The sequence below is a fragment of the Myripristis murdjan genome, chromosome 20, assembly GCF_902150065.1.
Source record: "Myripristis murdjan chromosome 20, fMyrMur1.1, whole genome shotgun sequence".
Lineage (NCBI taxonomy): Eukaryota > Metazoa > Chordata > Actinopteri > Holocentriformes > Holocentridae > Myripristis > Myripristis murdjan.
The window spans coordinates 24,278,659-24,300,186 of record NC_043999.1 but is presented as its reverse complement, the minus strand read 5'-3'; the positions used below and the strand labels follow the sequence as shown (position 1 = coordinate 24,300,186).

The 21,528-nt window shown below is 39.6% G+C and overlaps 1 protein-coding gene across 1 annotated transcript; it reads right to left on the bottom strand.

Moving 5' to 3' along the window:
* Positions 1-3,819: 3,819 nt before the first annotated feature.
* On the bottom strand, positions 3,820-20,928 carry sh3glb1a (SH3-domain GRB2-like endophilin B1a). Its single transcript, XM_030079734.1, has 9 exons — positions 20,710-20,928; positions 19,203-19,344; positions 16,977-17,105; positions 16,114-16,247; positions 13,597-13,689; positions 8,932-9,021; positions 8,501-8,601; positions 7,433-7,667; positions 3,820-5,221 (listed from the first exon to the last, which is right to left on the bottom strand). Exons 1-9 carry the CDS (start codon positions 20,770-20,772, stop codon positions 5,114-5,116), a joined length of 1,095 nt encoding a protein of 364 aa, XP_029935594.1. The 5' UTR covers positions 20,773-20,928; the 3' UTR covers positions 3,820-5,113.
* Positions 20,929-21,528: the final 600 nt, after the last annotated feature.

Sequence of the window (21,528 nt, the reverse complement as noted above, 5' to 3'; positions counted from 1 at the left end):
GGAACCCATTTGAGCTGAACAGATATTTGCAGAGAGTGGGGAGGGTAAATGAAAATGGACTGTGACTCTTAACACGATTACATCTCTTACATGTGGATTTCTGAAGCAAGATGAGGCTAACGGTTGCGAAGAACCTAAATAACAACTGCTAAAAGTGGGTGACACTCTTCAATCTCTGTGACTGTGTGTGGGCCACAGCTGTGATGTATGTATGGCGCTGGTACTGGGTGGGAGGCAGGGTGGGAGTGTTATTCTTCGGTTGATATTTTTGTCCAGGAACTGCGTAGGGCCCCATGTGAGCCAATGCACCAGGCAGCTTAGGAAGTCAACAGGCCTCCTGCAGAACTTCCTCTTACCCCTTGCTGCTCTTATGACCGTCAACCACGAGGTCTTTAACACTGGACAGGCTGATTAGCACTTAATGGCATTGGCCCGTTAGTTCACTGGGTGGCTGCTTCAGTGCGTGGTCTTCAAATTGACTCAATGAATATGGCGTGGGAGGAAAACTGAAAATGCTAAATGTTGTCTCCCAATAGAGTTGAACAAGAGTTCCAATGCCAATGTGTTCACAGTGCTGCAGACATGCCTCTGAAACATAAAATTCACTGATTCTTGAGAATTTGGATAAATCATGTCCCACTAAGAAAAATGCTATTTCTGCTGGAAATTTACAACATTTTAATGAATAAAAAGAATCAAGGGCATAATCAGGGGGTCCTTTGCACATTTGTAAGGTTCTTTTATAGGTTTATTTTTAATTTGTATTAATTTAATGATTATATGTTGGCCCATGGCCTACAAAACCAGTTGTCGTCGGATAGGAGATAATCATTTCAACTTGATTAAAACAACAAAAAGTAATAATTTCATTGAATAACATCTTTACCACATGAAAGAGTACATCATAATATGTATTAAAAACTACAAACGATGGGTTTTGAACAATATTTACTATTATTTTGTGGTTGCTCAAAATGTGTCCCAGATATTCGTCACCACCATCAGATATATATTTAAAAAATAATAAAAAAAAACTACAAGGTCTGTTACATTCCTGAGGAGCCCTTTTCAAACCTTCAGCTCTACTGCATGCTTCAAGACCGCTCAGGCTCCTGGAAGTTTTCTATTTTCTCTTAAATCTCTTCATATTTTTGGACACTGCTACTGTCACAACCATAAATTGTCAACACCGTCACTTCTGTATAAAAAATATTAAATTAGGTTATGGAATAAATGTATACTTTTTAAGAAGAGGTCTGATGCAGGTAGCAACAGGGCGAAAACAAGCTGGCTAATGTGAACAACTCATGCTTATCATGTGAAAGAGTCGGTTTTTGCCACCACCGTCAGATGTCACCACCGTCAGGTTTTCTGTCTGACGGTGATGACTGAAGTCTGAAAAATGCTTGTAACAGTGCTCAGGATTGTTATTTTTTGTACCAAATACTTAAAAAAAGTTGTTAAGCAAGAAGCCATTGACTTGAGTGGTATAAATTTTGGAAATGTATGTTGTAATGAGGCCACTGTCACCACCGTCAGATTAGTGTCACCACCGTCAGAGGCAGTTAAATTGGTTTTAAATGAATATGCTTACAATATGTTTCTTTGGTGCTGTTGAGTTATTAAAGTAATAGTCTCTTTAATACAAAAATATGTTTTTCAAATAAAAAAAAAAAAAACATTACGGTGACGGTGTTGACAAAAACAAAGTAGCCTAATAACTGGAAAAACCTATTTTATGAAAAAAATGCAAAATGAGGAGGTTGCACCAGTACATTGCTGAACAGCCAAGGCCTTGGCCTATAATGATATACCTTCAGATTTTGTAATTTAACTCACGTTTTTTTTTCAAAATTAAAACCTGTTTTATCCAAATTCCAAAGAATCAGTGAATTATTAGACTTTTAAAGCCAAATTAAACTCTGGTGTTGGGTTTTACAGCTCCCCGAGTGTCATATGAGTCCACATGCTGTGCAAAACCAATGAGGAAATATCCTCATTAGTTTGTTAGTGCTCTGTGGGAACCAACATTCAAACAGGGACTGGGCTGAAAAATACCAAACAGCTCAATGATGAGATTTAACCTCTTTCCAGTGCATGTACAAGTGGAGGTGTAGGGACGTTTCAAAGGCAGATGCTGACAGGACATCACCAGAATACATCAGGTTCCCCTATAATCTGCAGCAACAGATGGAGGTGGAGGTAAAGATGCAATTTAATTGTAAGACCAACGTGCCTACAGTCAGTGTTACCCTACACTGTACTAGGGTGTGCATTAAGACACCAACGAATCATGTTTTGGCCTGCATCAGAAAACAAGTATTTATACACTGCATTGAACTACAGCTAGTACGGAACGAAGCCTAACATATAAGCTATAGCTAAACAGTGAGATGGGGGTGAGGGATGACCTAGAAGCAAAGATATCCTGAGGGAAATTATGAGCGGTAATTACTTAAGAATGATTAAGAGGCCACTATAATTGGATTAATAATTAAAATATAGCTAATTGCTGGCCATTAGAAGAACAGATTACCACTGAGGTCAAATGTGTATGCTGTGGCAGTCCAGTACACATTACTGTTGCCTATAGCTGCACATGACATAGGAGACATGCACAGCTCTAAGGCCAGTCAGCTGGAAAGAGAATACTTCTGTTTTTATGAGGATAAGGGGACATTTTTCCTCTGTTCCACAGCTGCTAACAGGGCAAAGCTCTACGGGGAGCCATGGTGGTCGTTAGGGAAACACCAGGATTAAGCCCAGAACAACACAACAGGATGTAACCTGCACCTTTGAACACACAACATCTCCATTATTTGGATTTTGTACCCTTGGCTTAAAATTTTTAATGTTCTCTTTACTTTGATGTGACATGGATTATAAAATGGTTTGACACTGATAGTACAGATGAGAATTTAAAAAACTCCATCTTGATATGATTTGTTTGCACAGCAAATTAAAGAGGAAGTCACAGGGTTCACAAACTTTGAGGCACGAGCGCCGCAAAAATGGACAAAGTTCAGTAGAATGAAAAATATTTAGCTGCCTTGGTAAATCAAAAAATTGGATCAATGAGACCATACAGGCCTGAAGCCTGCAATTCAGGCAAATAAAACTGTATTTAAAGGTGCTATATTTCAACGTATCATTGTCAAATGAATTTCGGTGTAATTATAACCAAACATGACTGTAGTTGAGATGACTAGTGCTGATGTTTGAGATCATTTCCCATAAACCCAGTTGTTTCCTGCCACCCAGTGAAATAGAAGATGAACATGTAAGTATTTTTTTTTTCCCTCCAGAAACTGAATGCTTTAGTTGCAGACACACACTGTAACAAACAACATGAAGACATGGCCGGTGGGGGCTTTTAACTGCAAAGAGCTGCCATTTATTTGCTTTATCGACAAGCAATGGGAGGGAAAACTTTTCCTTAATAACCTCTGAGCAATGAGAGCACAAAGGGTGATTTCCTCAGCATATGGACATCTTCTACTTTAAAGTCTGTCAAAGTGAAGAATGTTGACTTTGTGGTCAGAGCGCATTATGTTTGCAAATACACATCTAATTAGCAGAGGTCTTCTCTTGAACTCACTGCTGGGTCTAAATGCCACACTGTGTACAACTACAGCAGCCACGAGGGCAAAAACATCTCCACTTTTTGATTTAGTGAAAGATGAATTCTGCCACGAGTATGTATTAACAACACAGAATGACCCTTTAGCCCATTCTGCCCCCTACTGGTCACAGCTCCATCTTGTCCTCACAGGAAGCACTGCAGCAAGAAAACAAAATAAAACCTCAAAAACAGCCAAGTGTTTTTTCTTTTTTTTACTGCATCATATAGCATATATTTGTATGCTATCATATCAGTTACACAAATATCAAGGCAACAGTGTAATAACATACTTTTAACTCCCAGAATGTAATAATACATGTTTTTATTTCTATGCAGACAGAGCTGAACTTGAGTCTGAAGGGATACTGGCAGGATGACGTATTAGTAAAATCCAAAACCGGTTTTGGTTTTAATTTAAGGCGCTGTTTCTTCATAGTAAACATTAGATCTACCAAAACCAGAGGCCACATGAGCCTATTTCATATTTGTGAGCAATATCCAAAGCAATAACTTAAGAACAACTGTCATCTGGTTGACACTTTTTCCTAAACAGAGGTTGGAAATGCTGGTCCCCAGTTCTCAATAGTTTTAATTGAAATCGTAGGGTTCAATACTAAGAGCGAGAAGATTGAAATGGTGGTTAGTTGGAATACTTCTGGAGTAACTGGAGGAAAGGCATTTAGTCTTGCAAAGGCTATCAGTCTTGTCTGTGTCAATGCTGGATTTGCTGTGGACAAAATATTTCCACAGGCACTAAAAATAATATATGGCATGTGAGTTTCATCAGTTAGAGCTTGAGAATCCTCTGTTTCTTCTGATTTGCTCAATGTCCATGAGAAACAAGCTGGCGCACATTACATATTCTATTAAAAAAGCATGTCATGTTTTATGATAATCTTAAAGGCTGCTGCATGAGATAATCGATCATAAAATAAGACGTAATAAAATAATCAAAATGATTTTCTGCCTCAAATTGAAGTGCTCTTTCTTTCTTTTTTCTTTTCTTTTTTTTTTACAAACATTAAAAATAATGTATCTAGGCTGTCATTAGCTGCAAAAACTGAACTATTATTAGCAGAGGAGGAAGAGAGAAAGATCACATCAAAAGCATTTAGTTAACCATCTGAGTTATATGTTGTAAACAGACAAACAAACAAAAAACTTGTAAAAATACAGTTTGGGAGATGTTCTGGCACATATTGCAGATGGCATGGCGGCAAACAGAGAGGCATGGAAGCAAGGTTTTACAAACATACTGCAAGTTGTATACACACCAGGGAACGGGGCCGTTTCCTTTCCCTTCACTCCAACTGATTCACTCCAGCTCGAAAACGGTTCATTCTGGACTAAAACATCTGACTCTTGAGCTGAAATGGACTGAATGGAAGCGAAAGTGACGCCTGTCCCTGCAACACGATATAAATATGAGATCACAGCCTGGGTTGCAGAGTGGTGGGTCGGCTTGTTTTGTCGCGGGACGTCTGGAGGGTCTCAGTTAAGCAGCTCCAGGTAGGTGATTGGCACTTTGCCCTTCTGGTTGCCGCGCTCACCCATCAGCCAGTCTGAATCCATGCCTGGGACACAGCTGACCGTGATCACCTGAGAGGTACAAGAGGACAACATTACATTATGTCATGTATCAGATGCAAAGACATTTCCAGGCATCACAGTTATATTTAATGCTTTTTAAGACTGATAATAACACATTTTCAGACTGTTTCTGGGACAATAATAATCTTTTTCCAAGTCAAATAAGCATTAAAGGTAACAGGGCTGTCTATTGATAGACTTGATGTCGGAGCTCTTAGTTGTCTTGAATATACCACTATGACACGTGGGCTCCAATAATGAACAAATATAGAAGAGTGTGACAGAAAATGAAACTCCCTGCAACACTGACACAGAAAAGAATTCAACCCAACCAAGACAAGATGAGGAACTTGGAGCTGAGAAGGGGGGTACTTCTGTCTTTTGGACATCATTTGGATAGCAGAAATCTGACACAGAGCAGAAAACAGTGCTTTGCAGAATAAGCGGCAGACCAATTCCTTCATCAGATTCCAACAACAAACCTCATCTACAAAAAACATTTTCCCAACAGGTCAAGTGTAGCAAGTCAGTATAAAGGCAGTGTTAAGTTCAGGGGATTCAGAGTTTTGGAACATCAGAAGTGCCGACTCTGATGCAGAAATTAAGACCTCACAAATTCAAATTTGAGACAATTCAACGGTTTCCTTTTAACATTCACAAAACTGAATTTCAGACATTTTAAGAAATTTTTAAAGGAACTGCAGGCACCTAGGGTACTTTTGTCCAAAGAGACCGATAAGCTCATTTAAGGATCTTATTTTTGTAATTTTCCACTCAATCTCGAGTAATCAAAACACAACAGTGATGCTGGTTTTAGGAAAACTAATGTGGATGACTTTATTGGAAGGAATACTGGAGTGAGGAAAGTTCGACATCTCTGAAAGTTCATTTTAAGTTGAGGTGTTGTGATGTTTGATTTTATTTGACTTTTATTTGTCTTGGAAAGGTTTTTATTAGGATTGTTAACTGTTTTTATTGAGATCTGTAATATGTGATAATTATTGTTGTTTGTTGTGGACCCCAGGAAGAGTAGCTGCTACTTCAGTGGCAGCTAATGGGGATCCAAATAAATAAATAAATAAATAAATACATTTTCATATTACAGTAGGATGAATGAAAACTAAAGGATGGGTAAAATGTGGGCAACATGATGTCAGACTTTTAAAATTTGACTATTTGCTTTGGGAAAAGATAAGCAGAAATGTGCCAATGTAAAACTGTGTGGGGACGAGCAATGCCACTATCTGTACAATGAGGCTTGTGAATGCAAAATTATTAAATCTGATAGAAATGGTGGTCAAAAATACTAAAATGAAACACAGGCTGTATAAAGCTGGAATTTTCCATTCAGGACTTGCAGCACTGCATGATAAGTAAAAATGCTTCACGTTCTTTCAGTTCTGCAAAATACTTAAACATGACATACTTCAGCAGCACTGTATCGCCCGCAGGTTTTATTGAGATGACTTATAAATTCTATGTTTTCTCTGTAAAAGATGCATCCTGCACAGTCTAGCAGTGTCTCTGTGTCAGCAGCCTGTTACACATTCATTTGTCATGGTAAATAACGGCCTGACTGGACAGCTTAAATTACAGGCTCTCTATCACGCAGCAGCATTCGTCAACCAAAGAGATTGTTTTTTTTTCCCCTCTTGTCAAAGAGGCCAAATTCTTGGCAATAACATCCATCTTATTATCACAGGCGATCAGCCATCCAGCAGCATTATCACACGAGCCAGGAGCAAACTGGAAAAATCTGCTGAATGTATGTTATATTAGTGTGAACGGTTTAGTGAATGATGTAACTGTGGTTCATTGTTAGCCAAACCCCAGGCTTGTGGAGGGCAGTTCATTGCTTTTCCAGTAAAGTGAGTGGATTGGTTTTGATGAGCCTAGGCTACTGTACAAGCACTAGATTAGCAGTGTGGTGCCCCGGTTTGGTTGGTGTTATAATAGCTTAGTAGACATTTAAGATATTGTAATATGTTCACCAAGTATTCGGATGATTGGATTAGAGGTCATAAGTGCCCGAATGATGTTGACTGATAAGATGATACAAGTATGAAAGCAAACTGCAGGATAAGATGGTTTGAGTAATTAAGAAATATAGATAGATAGACAGATAGATAGATAGAGATGTACACACACGCACACACACACACCTCCACAATTTCATTTCATGTAACTACAATGGAAAAACAGCAAGTGTCCCCTGCTCACCTCATCAGCCAGCAGGGAGAGCTCGCTGCTGCCAGCGGCATCGTAGTCATACAGGACTCGGGCCTTGCGGCTGCCACTGGAACTCCTCAGCTCACTGAAGCCGCCCGACGCTGTGGAGCCTCCGCGGCCTGCAGACGGGCTGGGCAGAGAGGCCGACACAGGGATGGTGGGCACTGAGATGCTGGCCCCGCCTGACACTGAGGACTGGTTGTTGTTTGAGAATGAAGAGGGGAAACTGCACAGAGGAAGAGAAGAAGAATGACAATGACAATGTCAAACAGCCCTCCATTGTGCTGACTCCTTTACTGACCCTTAACTTTTACAAGTAACCTGCAGCAGACCCACTTCCTGTTTCAACTTCAGTAACAACATTAGCATTACTGATTTGAAAAAAAATCTTACTTTTGCTATTACTCCATCTCTGATTAAGACTGAAACTGAATTATTGATGAGGATGACGATCATCCTCAATCCCTGTTTTTGTCATAACTACTCATCTCGCTTTTTCAGGTGAAGTAGGCATAAACTAAGTAAGCCCAATCTCTACTTTGAGGATAACAAGAGCATCAGACATCAAAACTGTTTTGTTTCCATAATTACTCACACAGAAACACACAGGGTTACGCTTATTTTGAAGGGAAAAAACAATGCAAGTTCACTGGTTTTTGACATATGAGGGCAACATTATGAGAGTAACAAACTGCTGCTTCCTAGGAGTACATGAGTGAAGTAATTGAATTGTTTCTGAAATCATTAATATGTTAACTTATTTGGGGCAATGAGCTCAACACTTTGCTCCCAAGCTGCTTGAGTGGAGCTGCTTTTGGTTAGATGATAAAAAAAAACAAAACTTTGTTTTAGATAATGTAACACAAATGTTGTGTAGCCTGAGTACAAGGACAATTTTGTATTACATTAGCTTTGATATGATTACGTGAGCTTTTATAGTCTCTCTTGAGGGAAATTCATCTTGGGCATTTGAGGGTGAGCTACATAAATGACACATGTATGAATTAATGTGGCATAAGAGCAAATATGGCAAAATAGCAAGTGACTCTGATGCCTCACCTGCCCAGCTGCTTTTGGAGATCCACCATGTACTGGTAACACTGTGCGTAGTATGTAGTCTGGGCCTCAACAAAGTCATTCAAGCAGCGTAGGTGGTGTGCCTGGTGATGTGCAGGAAGACACGTGAGAGAATTAGAAGGGTCACTGGTTTTCATTAAACTCTTTATGTATGTTACCTTCCTCAAAGGTAGCATCATAACGAAATTTGCAAGAATATTAACTTAGGACTTGAAGGTCTTTCTACTCCAAAACATTTGTAATTTCAATGACAGTTGATGCTAAAAGATTCAAAGTGTTATCTCTATCCTTGACGGCAATAGAAAACATTTAATTTGTATTAATATATACATGCCAAGACACTGAAGCTGAGCTGAAAACATTCAATTACCATTGAATATGTCTGTTGTTCTGTTTAAAGTTTGGTTACATACATGAGTGCTGCTGACGCCCTCCAAGAGCAGTCGGGTGATCTCTGCCTGCCGGTCAAACTCACTCTGGGTCATCCTTAGTTCCTGCTCTGCCTGGGTATGGAAACACAAGGAAACACGTCTCACAAAAATGGCTTTTTGTAGAATAAATATAACATATACAATATGCCAACTTAAACAAATGGATGGAATCACAGTAACACTAAACCAACAAAAGCTCCATGTCATTGCACATACTATTGTTCATCATATACAGAGCAATTTGCCAGTAAAAAAAAAAAAAAAAACAAGAAGATCACAAAGTGCTTATAAAAAGTGCTTTTAAACACAGTTTAAAAATGTTAACAAACATTTTTCAACTCTATTAAGAGTACAATTCTGGGGGAGAAAACCCTGAAAACTATACAACTTTGGCATTGTTTGACCTGAAAATCATTAAATTCAGATAAATTCAAACACTGTGTATCAGCACAAAATTGTCAAGAGGAGCTTCAAACTCAGAACCACAATGCCATTTGAAGATGTGAATGCATGCCAATGACAGACCTATAAAGCCTGAATGATTCTTAAAGGGATAATTCACCCATTTTGAAAAATGTGATATTATTTGACTTCACTCACACTTCACTTCACACTGAGCACTCTACTGTCCTACATAACAGCTATCAAATAATATCACATTTTTCAAAATAGCTGAACTATCCCTTTAAAATTTCTATGGTATGGATGCGTGCCAATAACAGATTTAACAAGAGGAGCCTGAGGGATGCTTAACATGGGACAAAAAGGAACAGGAGGGAAAATAATCCCAAACGACTGAACATGATGTTACGGTTCCAAGCGGAACAAGGGAAACCTTTCCTCTTCCTCATATTGAGCGGCAGGATTGGAACAATGGCTTGTTGAGAGCTTCTAACTGAGGGGAACAGTCCAATAAATGTATGGTCTGGAGCTGAGATTGACAAGGACAATGGTCTTACTGTCCTGCACTCTCTAAAGCTTACACAGGAGAGAGAGAGAGAGGTGTGGAGGAAGGAAGAGCACTAATTTGTTTTTTTTTTCATGGGATCCAGGTTTTCCATGTGGTGTAACAGTGTGTCATGGAGGAGACAGAGAGTGGGAATGGCAGAGAGGAGGGGACAGACGGCAGCTGTTGACACTGGTTTTGTGAGTGTGTGTGTTCAAAGATGGCCCCAACATTCCACTCACCTCTGTCACTTCCTCTGCTCACATCTGCTGCTTTGCGTTTTAAAAACAGTGACACAGTAGTTAGAACTACAGCTGCTGTTCAGCCACAACCAACACAGCACATCCTTATACCATGTGTGTGTCAGCAAGAGAACTGCGTACTTTAGCAAAACCACACAACATACAAAGGCATTTCTTGTCCTCATCTTTCTCACTACCAAGCAACCTCAAACTGGTGTTTCCTGGAGCTTGCCTGTGATTTGCCGTACACTTTGAGTCTGTGTATGGTTTTGACATTTGCTGAGAGATAGTGAGATTGCTTTGTTTGCTCAACAATACCAATTTCAGATCCTCTTATATGGTGTTGTCCAGGATGTCTACAGGTATCGGAGTGTTAAAGTTAATACTTTTTAGGACCTTTCAAGGTCAAAGGTTAACAAAGTTCACAATAGATTTTTGAGCAAATATATAGAAAATTCAAATTCATAAGCAGGCAGGCATGTATAAAAATAAGTACAATACAGTTGGTACAGTGCAGAGGTCAGTTTCCGATAGGATTATGTTCAGTAATTGTTATTGTAGCAGTTTCCTTTAGGTTAGATGGCAAGGTGTTACTTGCCCTGTATTTTTTTTTTATTTTTTTTATTTTTTTTATTTATCCTTTATTTAGCCAGGAAGGTCCCATGAGATACAAGATTGTTTCTTGTAGGGGGTCCTGGTCAAGAAGGCAGCACAAGCAGTTTCACACTAATAACAATTTCACATGACAGATCACACATAACACACTGAAGGCACACAAAGGAAATAGTGTAAGAAGAGAGGCATACAAGCTATACCAGTGATATCCACAACAAAGTGCACCCCAAGACAAAGATTAGGTGAAACAGCAACATGTTTCCTTCACGGCAACTTATTAAAAACCTTTAAAAACCTTTAAAGAAGGGAGTGCTTCTAAGGTAATGGTATTTTGCAGCACATTCCATGGCCAAAGTGTATAAAAAGAGAAAGCAGTTTTACAAAGCTCTGAGTGCACCCTGGGGACATTTAAAAGAATCCCAGTCATAGATCTATTGCTATAGTTGCTTGTATGACAGCATAAAAGGTTGTAGATATGTCTTGGAAATAAAAACAACATATGTATTTTTACTCCTGTGGCATAAAAAGGACCATCCTAAAGATTCATACAGAATGCAATAGAGAGTGTGTGAGCCTTCTCTTATTACAAAACGTAATGCAGCATAATATGCAGAGTCCATATTTTATGCAGGGTTGAAATTGCATGCATGTACATCACATCACCAGTCCAGTACAGATCCAATCGAGCTTTGCACAATTTTATTTCTGCCTTCAAATGGAAAGCTGTGTTTTTAACATAAAAAGAGATCAGTTTAGGCCTAAGCTGTTCCAATACATTTTCAACAAGCACCTTTAAAGCCAACTCTTCATCAAGTTTAATCTGAATAGAGCTGGGCATTTTCTCAAAAGGTAAGTGGAGCAGCAAAGTAAAAAGGCAAGTAGTATAGTGTTTTATCACGTTAACTCTGATGTAAAAGAAAAATAGATGGATAAATTGAATTACATAAGATGTTTATGTTGACATTAAAACTTCATGAATTCAAACTTAAGACTATTTAATGAATTTGAAGACGTAGTATTTGTAAAATGGCATTTAAGACATTTTCAGAGTTTTAAAAAGAACCTGCAGCATGCCCATCAAAGTGTAATGTTCATGGCCATATAATCAAACTTTGATACTGTCCCATTTCTGCTTCACTGTAGCTGGAAATATCTGATTGTGATGACACGTGTCTATGTTTGGGCAGTTATACCCAGCAGGGGAAAAACCTACTCACTTAACAGGCTTGGAAATGCAAGATACATTGATCATAACTGTCTTGTACCAGTGTGACAGTGTTTTATGATTTTTTTTTTCCTCAAAAATGAATAAGGAGGTAGGGGTTTACTCAGGGAGTCTGGCAGGAAACTATTAACCCTGCTTTTTGGTAATGCTATGTAATGCTATGTTCTGACACACCGTGTACAATTTATGCAAAAGTTTCTGAAAGGCAAAGGTGAATTATTGTTTTTTCTTAAACAGGGGCTGCAAATGTAACTGGGGTATGGTAGTGTGTTTCTATCAGCACTGGTGCAAAACTGTCCTCAAAAGCTAGAATTTGATTGTGGATGTTCTGAGGGCTGCAGCCAAATAGCTTTGCTGGGCTAGTGCCCAAATTCTATATTTCCATTTCTGGCTCTAATAGAACATCCCACAGTTTGGATATATCACTTCTAGAAGTTGTAGGATAATGGCAGCTGTAGTAGAGGAGTAAGCACATAGCTGAGTAGTTGCATAAATCTTCCTTTTTCAGATATAGCAAGCCTATCTCTCATATTGCTTATTTTTTGATGCAGCTGAGCTGTTTGGGAGGAGATGCTATCTTAAAGGAGCTAACTCCTAAAGAGATAACTCCCTCTTTAAAAAAAAAAAAAAAAAAAGTCCTAGCAGTGCTATCTTTTTCTCATTGTCACTGAGTGCTGGATACTGGCGGGATGGTCCAAATGCTAACTGTTAGCCTCCTGCTATTGAGGTGGACCCCCCCATCTAATATCCTTAAAAATAAGTGTTGGTGATTTGTTTTTGTCTCCTTTTTTGTTAATTAATCAACTGGGAGGACAAGAGCACCTGCTACTACTGCTATTGAGACTACTATTGAGAAGTGACACCTGCATCAAGTTATCCCCATAACAGCTCACTTCCCCTGGCCTTCCTGCTCCACTGGGAATTTCCTCCAGCCAACATACCTGAACCCCCCCCAATCCCCTACACACACACACACACACACACACACACACACACTGCTGGCATTGTTAATGTTCATGTTCCAAAGCCATGATGCTTTTCAACATTGACAGAACTGCTCCACTGCCTGGCGGGCCACATGACACAGTGCCTTGATGATCGATGGCACAGTGGATAAAATGCCTCTCTCTCTGAAACATTACCCTTGGAATATGGCATGGATTGCTTGCTGCTAAATTTAGCAAGGTTTCTCCCAGAAAGCTCAAATCCAAAGGAACGAACAAAGACACACAAGCATAGAACATAAATCAAGATGCTTAGAGAAAAATGGCACAGTGAACAAAATCGACTGTACTGAAAAGAGAAGTGGAGACTTCCCATAGTGGCTCATGTGACTGTGTGTAAGTCATGAGAGATGAAGCAGATGGCTTCATATTGTGCAACTTTGTGTGCATCACTAATGACTTCTGTGACTTCAGATTGAAGGACAGCAGGGAACGCCCAGAGAGCTTTTGCCTCTCTGAAAGGGAAATGGCAACTGATTTTGGAGAGAAGACAATTCACTCAGACCACTCATTAATCACCACTAAAATAACTGAAAGACCCAGATATAAAAATGGCAATGCTGCTTTGACAATGTGTGTGTGTGTGTGTATGTGTGCGAGTGTGTGTGTACTCACCACAGCTCTAGCGTCAGCCATCCTGGCTTTCTTTAGCCTGGTTTTGGCTGCATCCAGATCCAAGCGCTTGACCTGCAGCAGCTTCCGTTCTTTCTGGACACAAAACACAGGAAAAAGTTTAAAAGGACCATATCAGTGATTTTGAATGTTTGGCCCATTTACAATTTCCCCACATTTCCACTGCAATAAATTCAAATCATGCAAATCATGCATGGGCACTAAAGATTTTACAACATACAGGCTAATCAATCAATCAATGATACTGAAGTCCAAAAATATGTCTGCTTGCTTTGGGAAGAGATTAACAGAAACATGTAGTATATACATTTTGTGAAGATATGCAAAACATGCAGAATCACTGGTACGGTCCTTTAAAAATCGTCATCTGACTCAAACCAAGCTCCATAATTCAGAACCATTTTCGGACAGATGGACAGCAGCGGTGTGTATTGCCTGTTGTCTGTTTACAGAGGCATGGGGAGCCAATAACAAGGTTGGGATTTTTACTAGATGCACATGTTCGTTGTGCAGGATGTTGGACAGTGTTTACTAAGCGGTCTTGTTCATGTTTCACATGCTGCAGAGGAGTTGCGCGACAACATAACCATCTGACTTTCATTGGAACAACAGCGGCATGATACCACAAATTACATCTGGTTTTATCTGCTGAGTGAATTACACTTTACAAAAGAAATATGACAAAAGCCCCCCAACACAACAACAGACACTGCTGGCCTTAACAACAAGAATAAAGGGTTAGTACAAAACAGCTATATTGGAGACAAACTAGCTTGTTCTTTTTCAGAGGCCACGTCTTGCTACCCCAAATCCAATTTTAGGGGTATTTTGGTTCCTTTCAGAGGCAATTCTATTCAACTATGAAATAAAACATTTGCATTCTTCTTTTTCTGGCAAAAAACAATTTGAACAGAGATTTGTTTTAATATCTTTCCCACTGCTGGAAACTGGCAGCAGGCCTCACAGAGGAGTATGGTGCCGTTTTCCCCTGCTGGTCCCCAACCAGTCCATCTTCCACCCTTCATTTGTTGAGCTTTTTACCATATTGGTTGCTTTATTTTGTGCTGATGCAGCTGTTTGTGTGTGGTCGACTGTGAGGTACCAACGTTTTCTACTGCTTCAGGCTGCCTGCTCGATTGTTTTCTCATCAAAATCCATCCTATTATCCTCACCCATGAACGCACCACAAAGAGTTCTCCTGTCATGGGCTCCCACAAATCCCTTACGGTGGCCCACAGGGGACAGTAGTTGCATTCACACATGAATATTTTACAATGCAACAGGGTGTCAGCGGGGTCCAATGCAAAAAACAAAAGGGTGACTTATGGGTGGCCCCCCTGCTTCCCCTTGTTTTAAATTCACAGGTGTTTTCTGAACAAGGCAAGACCCCTTTTACATTCTGACTATGGGAAGGCTTGGCATCTGTGCTACTGATGTAAACCCTAAAACTGTGGGACACAACACTAATTTGAACAAGAATGATACTTCCTCTTAATTGGCACATTTGTCAGTTTACACTTCCGTGTGTTTTTGGACCTTAAAGGAGTGATGTTTCGCTGCAGACCGCCTCTGTGGTTAAGCAAGGCTCTCTGGCTAGGCAGGTGGAATGAACCTTGTGTCTTTAAAATAAAAGCCCTAAGTTGTGCTCCTTGGCTGGCCTGGTGGGAATAATGAACAAATGTTAGCCCTCTTGCTCAAATCATTAAGAAAATCATACACACAAAATGGATATAAGTTTCGTACATTTTGTTATGTGAGCAGTGTTAATGTGGTAAGGCTTTTATTGTTTCAACAGAAAAAATCCATCTCATAACTCTAAATCTAGCACTGAAGTATAAGTATGTTAAGGTCTCACCTGACCTCTGTGTATGTGTGTGTTTTAGAATTTTCTTTGCCAAAACAATTGTAAAATTGTAACCTTCATTTCTGTCGTATTTTAAAGACACAAGGTTCATTTCCTTTGGTTCAGCCACAGAGGGGGTCTGCAGGTCTGCAGCTGGATGCTATTGCCTTAAAGCTGCACTAAGGGATTTTCTGAACACTAGAGGGTGCGGAGAACACAAACTCATTTTGTAAACACAATACCACAAAGTCCCTTGTAGAAACCAAATGTGCGACTTTTTTTTTTTTTTTTAAATGGAAAGAAGAAAAACAGTTCACTATTGCAAGGCTCCTGTTGGATTACTTTGATTCTGAGCTTCAGTTCAAAAATTACATTTAGAAATTTAGAAAACTCAAACTAGGAAATAACAAGAGGCTGGCTATAAAATGATATGGTGGAAAGAGACCTATAGTCAAGACTCACACACTGCAAGGTCATTTTCAACCTGTAATATTACATAGCGCAGCAATAATTTCTCGATGAAATACGGGACTTTTGGGTATTGTTCAATGTGACATATGGTGATATCTGTCTTCACTTAACAAGAATTGTGAACTGGTTTCAAGTCCAATAAAAAGCAAGTACACTTGTGACTGACAGCCTGGGGTCAAACTCACCAAGATGGTTTTGAAGTCCCCTTCCAGGAAGTTCCTGAACGGTGTGAGGAAGTTGATGGCCGAACTCTGGATGAACTCCCGCTCGGCCCCGCCAATCTGCTTCTCTGTCTCTCCGCATTTTATCAGGGCGTTTCCTGCAGAGGTTAGCATCAGACACAGCACTTCACATCCAACACAACCCAGAAATGAAGATGCCACAACACGGCCAAACTCTCACCCGCAAATGTCCCCTCAGGCTTATATGGATTTCAGCCTTGAGATGACACTACAGCCTGTTGGTACCTACCACGTTTTGTTCAACGGCAGTAAGAAGCCCTTGTCCATTACTTAGGAACGACATGAGACTGGCTGTGGCACTAGATACTTATGTTTCACAGCTATAACAGATGGTCATGTGAAAATAAATAAGATCAAAGGCCCTTCAAAAACCTGTTAATTTTTTTTTTTGGTGTTTGGCAAGTTATTTTTGTTGGTCCTTTCTCCAATAACCAGGGGACATTTTTCATTTAAACAGCACTCAACCCCACAATCTCAAACATGACACGAAGATTTCCAGCTTCCTATCTGTTCTGTAATTGCAGGGTTCGTTGTAAGGCAGAGCATTTTTTGTCAACCAACTATGGTGGCTTGTGGAATCAGAGTTATGCCAGCTAAGATTATGTAATTTCTTAGCCAAAGTGGCTTTTAAAATAGAAAAGACCCAGGTACAAACAAAAGTGGGGATAGAATTAAAGAGGCTATGAATCTAAATTGACCTGAATTCAGCTGGAGATCAGTGTTCATTTCTCTCTCTCTCTCTCTCTCTCTCTCTCTCTCTCTCTGTGTCTGTGCATGTGTATCAAGCAGTGGAGAGTGTCACTCACCATAGGCAGTTCCGGGACCAAACTCATTGCCAGAGTCGATCATGGATTGGCCAAGCAGCTCATGGTTATTCATTCGCGTGGGGACTTTTTTCTCCAGTTTCTCATACAGAAATTCTTCTAGCCGGACATCTGCAGATCGTAAGAAGAAAACTCAATTACAAAGTCACAAGATTCACAAGACTGTGCTGAGGCGGTGAGCTCAGGACAGCAGGCCAAGGGTCCAAGGACACACACTAACCAATTTCTCTCTGAGAAGCTGAAAAAGAGGCTTTGATAGTGACAGCCATGCAAAACAATTTGGTATCCTCAGCTGCTTCTAGGTCAAACCTGGTCTGATTTCATGACTGATATTGTCAAATATCAAAATGACAACCATAGTTTGCATAAAGTCTGAAGTATGCTGTTGGATTTCTAAACGTGAAAAAAGCAACTTCAATTGTCCAAGCTATTAATGATGTAATCACTGCAAAGACTGAGATCAAATCAAGTTTTCTCAGAGCAAGACAGTAATACTGTACATAAGCCTCGAGCAGTCGGTCTGTCTCTGTTTGTTGTTTCTGTGTTGCAGTAGTGAGGAAAATACCCTAATCCTTTGTTTAAGTGAAAATAGCGATATGGTAACAAAAAATATTGCAGGCAAAGTCTTGCATTCCAACTCTTACTTAAGTATAGAAATAGGATATTTCCAGTCAAATTTCTTGAGCATCTTAAGTAGTCATTCACTAAATTTATATTCACAGAATATTCTGTCTGTTACCCTTATTCTGAAAAAGACAATATTCCTACAAAGCTGTTTACATGGCTGATGAAGATGAATAATCCACTAATATTTCCGTTCACATGCAGCCAATGCATACTGCAATTTGTTCCACCATGTGAACACAACCTCCATCTTTCATGCGCTCAACCACTTCGTGATATTTGCTCATGTCCAAAAACCTTTTAATATCCAAGTCCTTCATAAAGTTGAAAGTAGGTGTGTTTCTTTTCTTTCATGAATGCATCTCTGTGGGCTTTTCTTTTATGAATGCATCTCTACCTCAGCCTTGCAAACTGTTGGCAGGTTGGTTTGTTTACAATACCCAGCTGACCATAAACAGGCAGCCATGTGTCACAAAACTTCAGTAAATTCCCCAACTGAGACACACAGTCCAGATGCACTGTAAACACAACCAGAGAATGCTCCTAAAACCCAAATAACATTGTCATATCCCACATGTCTTATTGGAAAATGATACATTCTAAAAAAGAAGGAATATGCAAATAGAATATACAGATACTATCAAGTGTCCATGTAAATGTACTGATTGTGAAGACGTATTTTAATGGTGGAGGTCAAACAAAATAATGTTAAGTGCCTTTAACTCTAGCAGTAGATCATTTATTATATTTTGCATTGTAAGAACTTATTCTGCAAAGTCTCTCATAATGGAAATACTTTCAACCTCGTTTATGTTGTGGTAGTGCAACAGCTGGCGTTTCAGCAATGTGGCATCATGTTGTGAGCAGAGGAGGATGCACAGCTGAACTTACAGACGTAACCCTTGCACTGATTAATGCCAAACTCCATCTAACACCCTGCTCATTCATTGTCGCCCCTCTTATCTGCAATCGTGCACACGAAATTTCAGGAATCACGAGGAAAACTATCAGCACATAGTTACCTGCACACAAATGAAAAAAAAAAAACCACAAAGGCCAGGAGGCTCCAAAAATAATCCTGATGATGAGATCACTATCTTTGGGATTTATTCTGTTTTGCAGTAACATGTTTCTGCCCCAAATGTGAGGTTCAAAACGTGGGTGAGCAACAATGTACTGATTATCTCATTTTATTCGTCAACCTACATGCCAAAAATAAACTCTTGGCTTTTTTGGCACGGTACAAACTTCCTTTTTTGCAGGAATCATGGTGAGCCAATTCTCAGTGCAGTGTACATCCAATACACCAAACCACATTTCAAGAATTTTTTTTGCCTTCTATCCACACAGCTGCCATCCAGCAAAAAAACCAAACAAACAACAAAAAAAAAAAAAAAAAAAAAAAAAAAAAAAAAAAAAAAAGGTGGATGGCTTGAATGACCTGAAAGCCTTAAAAACTAGTTGAGAAGTTATGGCATGTTTGTCAATAGGCAAAGCAGCATAAACTGACAGATGTGTGTGTGGCTTTCTCTCCACAGAAAGGTGTGATGTGCAGCGGGGGCAGTGTTTCAGTGCAGTTCTTACTCGGGTTTGGCTGTAGTAAAACCTCTGTCTGCTTCATAATCCTTTCTGTCCATTGCTTGGTGCACTCGGCTCTGGCCAAAAGGTTCTCCAAATGGGCGTCCAACTCTGTCTTCTCAGCCTGGCCAAGTTTCTCCTCTGTGAACTGACACAGAAATAGCGGGATTATTAACCCTCTTGTTACCTTCAAATTTACTGACAGTTTCTATCAGTTGGGATCACTTTCACTCCAAAGCAGAGGTTTTTTTTTAAAGATTATAAATGGCATGTTGTAGTTCCTCAGTGTCATCCCAAACAACTAAAACAAATATGTGTAAAATGTTATTTTATATATGTTTTATACAGCTAAAGCACTCTGAGGTCAAATAAACTCTGAAGAGATGCTGATGTGTACAAAATGCATCCAGGACATGAAAAACACATCATCATGTTAATTTTATCCAAGTACGAAAATTCATTAAATATTGAGCAAGAAAGATGCTGATCAAGTAATTAGAGCAAGGTTATTGTAGTTCACTAAAGCAACACTAATAACTAAAACTAGGTGTGAAAAACAATTTCATCAACTAATTAAAATAAAAACTATACTTGGGACTAGACTAACTGAAACCACATTGTGTACTTACAAAAAAAAAAAAAAAAGACTAAAAAAGAATAAAAATGGGAAGAAAATGTCTTTAGTGTGAGTGTGTCAGTTTGGGCAGGAGGCACTGCTGCTGGTGTTTACTGAGACTGGGACTTGTGCAGGACTGAAGACAAAGAGCTGGGTTGGGATTGGAATACCTAATCTGACAAACACCCCCCATATCACAATAAAACAAAAGAAAACCAAAACCAATACTGAAGCTCATAAAAAACTAAACTGAAACTAACACTTTGAAACAATAAACACTGCACTGAAACGAGCAAAACACTCTGGAAACTAATTGAAACTAAACAGAAAATAACACCTTAAAAAAATGAGATAAAAACAAAAACTAATGAAGAGCACAGCACTGTAATAACTCACTGAATGGGGTCAGACTGACTGTACAGATGAAAGGAGGGGTCCAGCTTGCACATTTGTCCTGGGTGAGAGGTTTAGGGATGCTGCTTGGTTGTGAAATTCCACTAAGCTGTCAAGTAAATAATCTTAGCTGGAAGTGACTGACTAGCCGTCTCCAGCTGGCCGGGCCTGTGCATGAATGGCGTTAAGTGAAATGACAGGAGTTGATGTGGCTCACAGAAGCGTTACTGCTGTTTGCTAATTGAAGCTGCGGCCTGCTTCTCAACTGGGTTAAGTTATGTGTAGACTGCTTGAGGGTTTTGTTAGCTACAAAGGAGACAGGTCCTGTTTGAAGTACTCTACTGCAGCTGCAACAACGGGAATAGTGTTTTATCCTCTGAGCTGATAACGGACTAGCTGTTCGGCCAACAACAGACACAGTGTTTAGCAAGCTAACTAGCTAACGCCAACTAGCCTAGCAGCTAGTTTACCAACAGTTTCCATGAACAAGAAGCGAGAACTTACTTGGACTGCACGGCTTAGAAAAGTACCAGCATCTGCCGCTAACCGTTTGACATTGAAATCCATGATTTAAAATGAGGACTAAACACTAAATAAGACAGATAAGTGGTCTCCGAGTCAAACTGCCATCCCCATGGAAATTGTCACTGAAGCAACTTTTTTTTGTCGGAGTTCCACCCAGCTGTTGAATCCTGACAAAGAGTAAAGAACAACAAGAGGACAATCCGCCTCCTCCGCCCAAGACCTCGCGCATGCGCACAGCTGCAACGACGTCGATCGTTACAACAGCAATCCAGTTCCATTTGAATTTTATGAAACAGAGGATAACGATTACCAACGGCCATAAACCCACGACCCAAAACAAAATTAAATTGAAATACTTTCATTTTTCCCATAACCTTCGTGTAAACAGACTTATCTTGACCATTGTCACACTACGTCCGTACGAAACGGAAACTACAGCGGATCAAAGTTGTTTTCCCTTTACTGTATTAGTAGGTCACCACCAGGAAATAAATTATTGTAGTCTTTGTGGAACAACGAAATCAAAAGGGCTTTAATATTCGATTTGGTTAATTGGTTTAAGTAAAAGTGGTCAGTTCTGTCTCAGGACATTTAAGCGAAGACGGAAATGTGTGCGAAATGTCGCTCTTGCTTTGGAAGTACCACTTTCCCCCCAAATTATACCGCTGCCTTCCAGTTAAGTCGGAAATGTGACAATTTTGCGAATAGAATAGAAGAGACCAAAGCTGGCAACTTACCGAAATGTGGCGTTTGTGGGCGGCAGGCATCAAAGGTGTTAACTGCTATAAAATGTGCCGT

Excerpts from the sequence above, each read along its gene's own strand:
- sh3glb1a (XM_030079734.1), bottom strand. The coding sequence starts at position 20,772 with ATGGATTTCAATGTCAAACGGTTAGCGGCAGATGCTGGTACTTTTCTA. Across the intron at positions 17,106-19,202 it reads TTTACTACAGCCAAACCCGA|ATGTCCGGCTAGAAGAATTT; the intron begins GTAAGAACTGCA and ends TACGATCTGCAG. Across the intron at positions 16,248-16,976 it reads TGGTCCCGGAACTGCCTATG|GAAACGCCCTGATAAAATGC; the intron begins GTGAGTGACACT and ends TAACCTCTGCAG.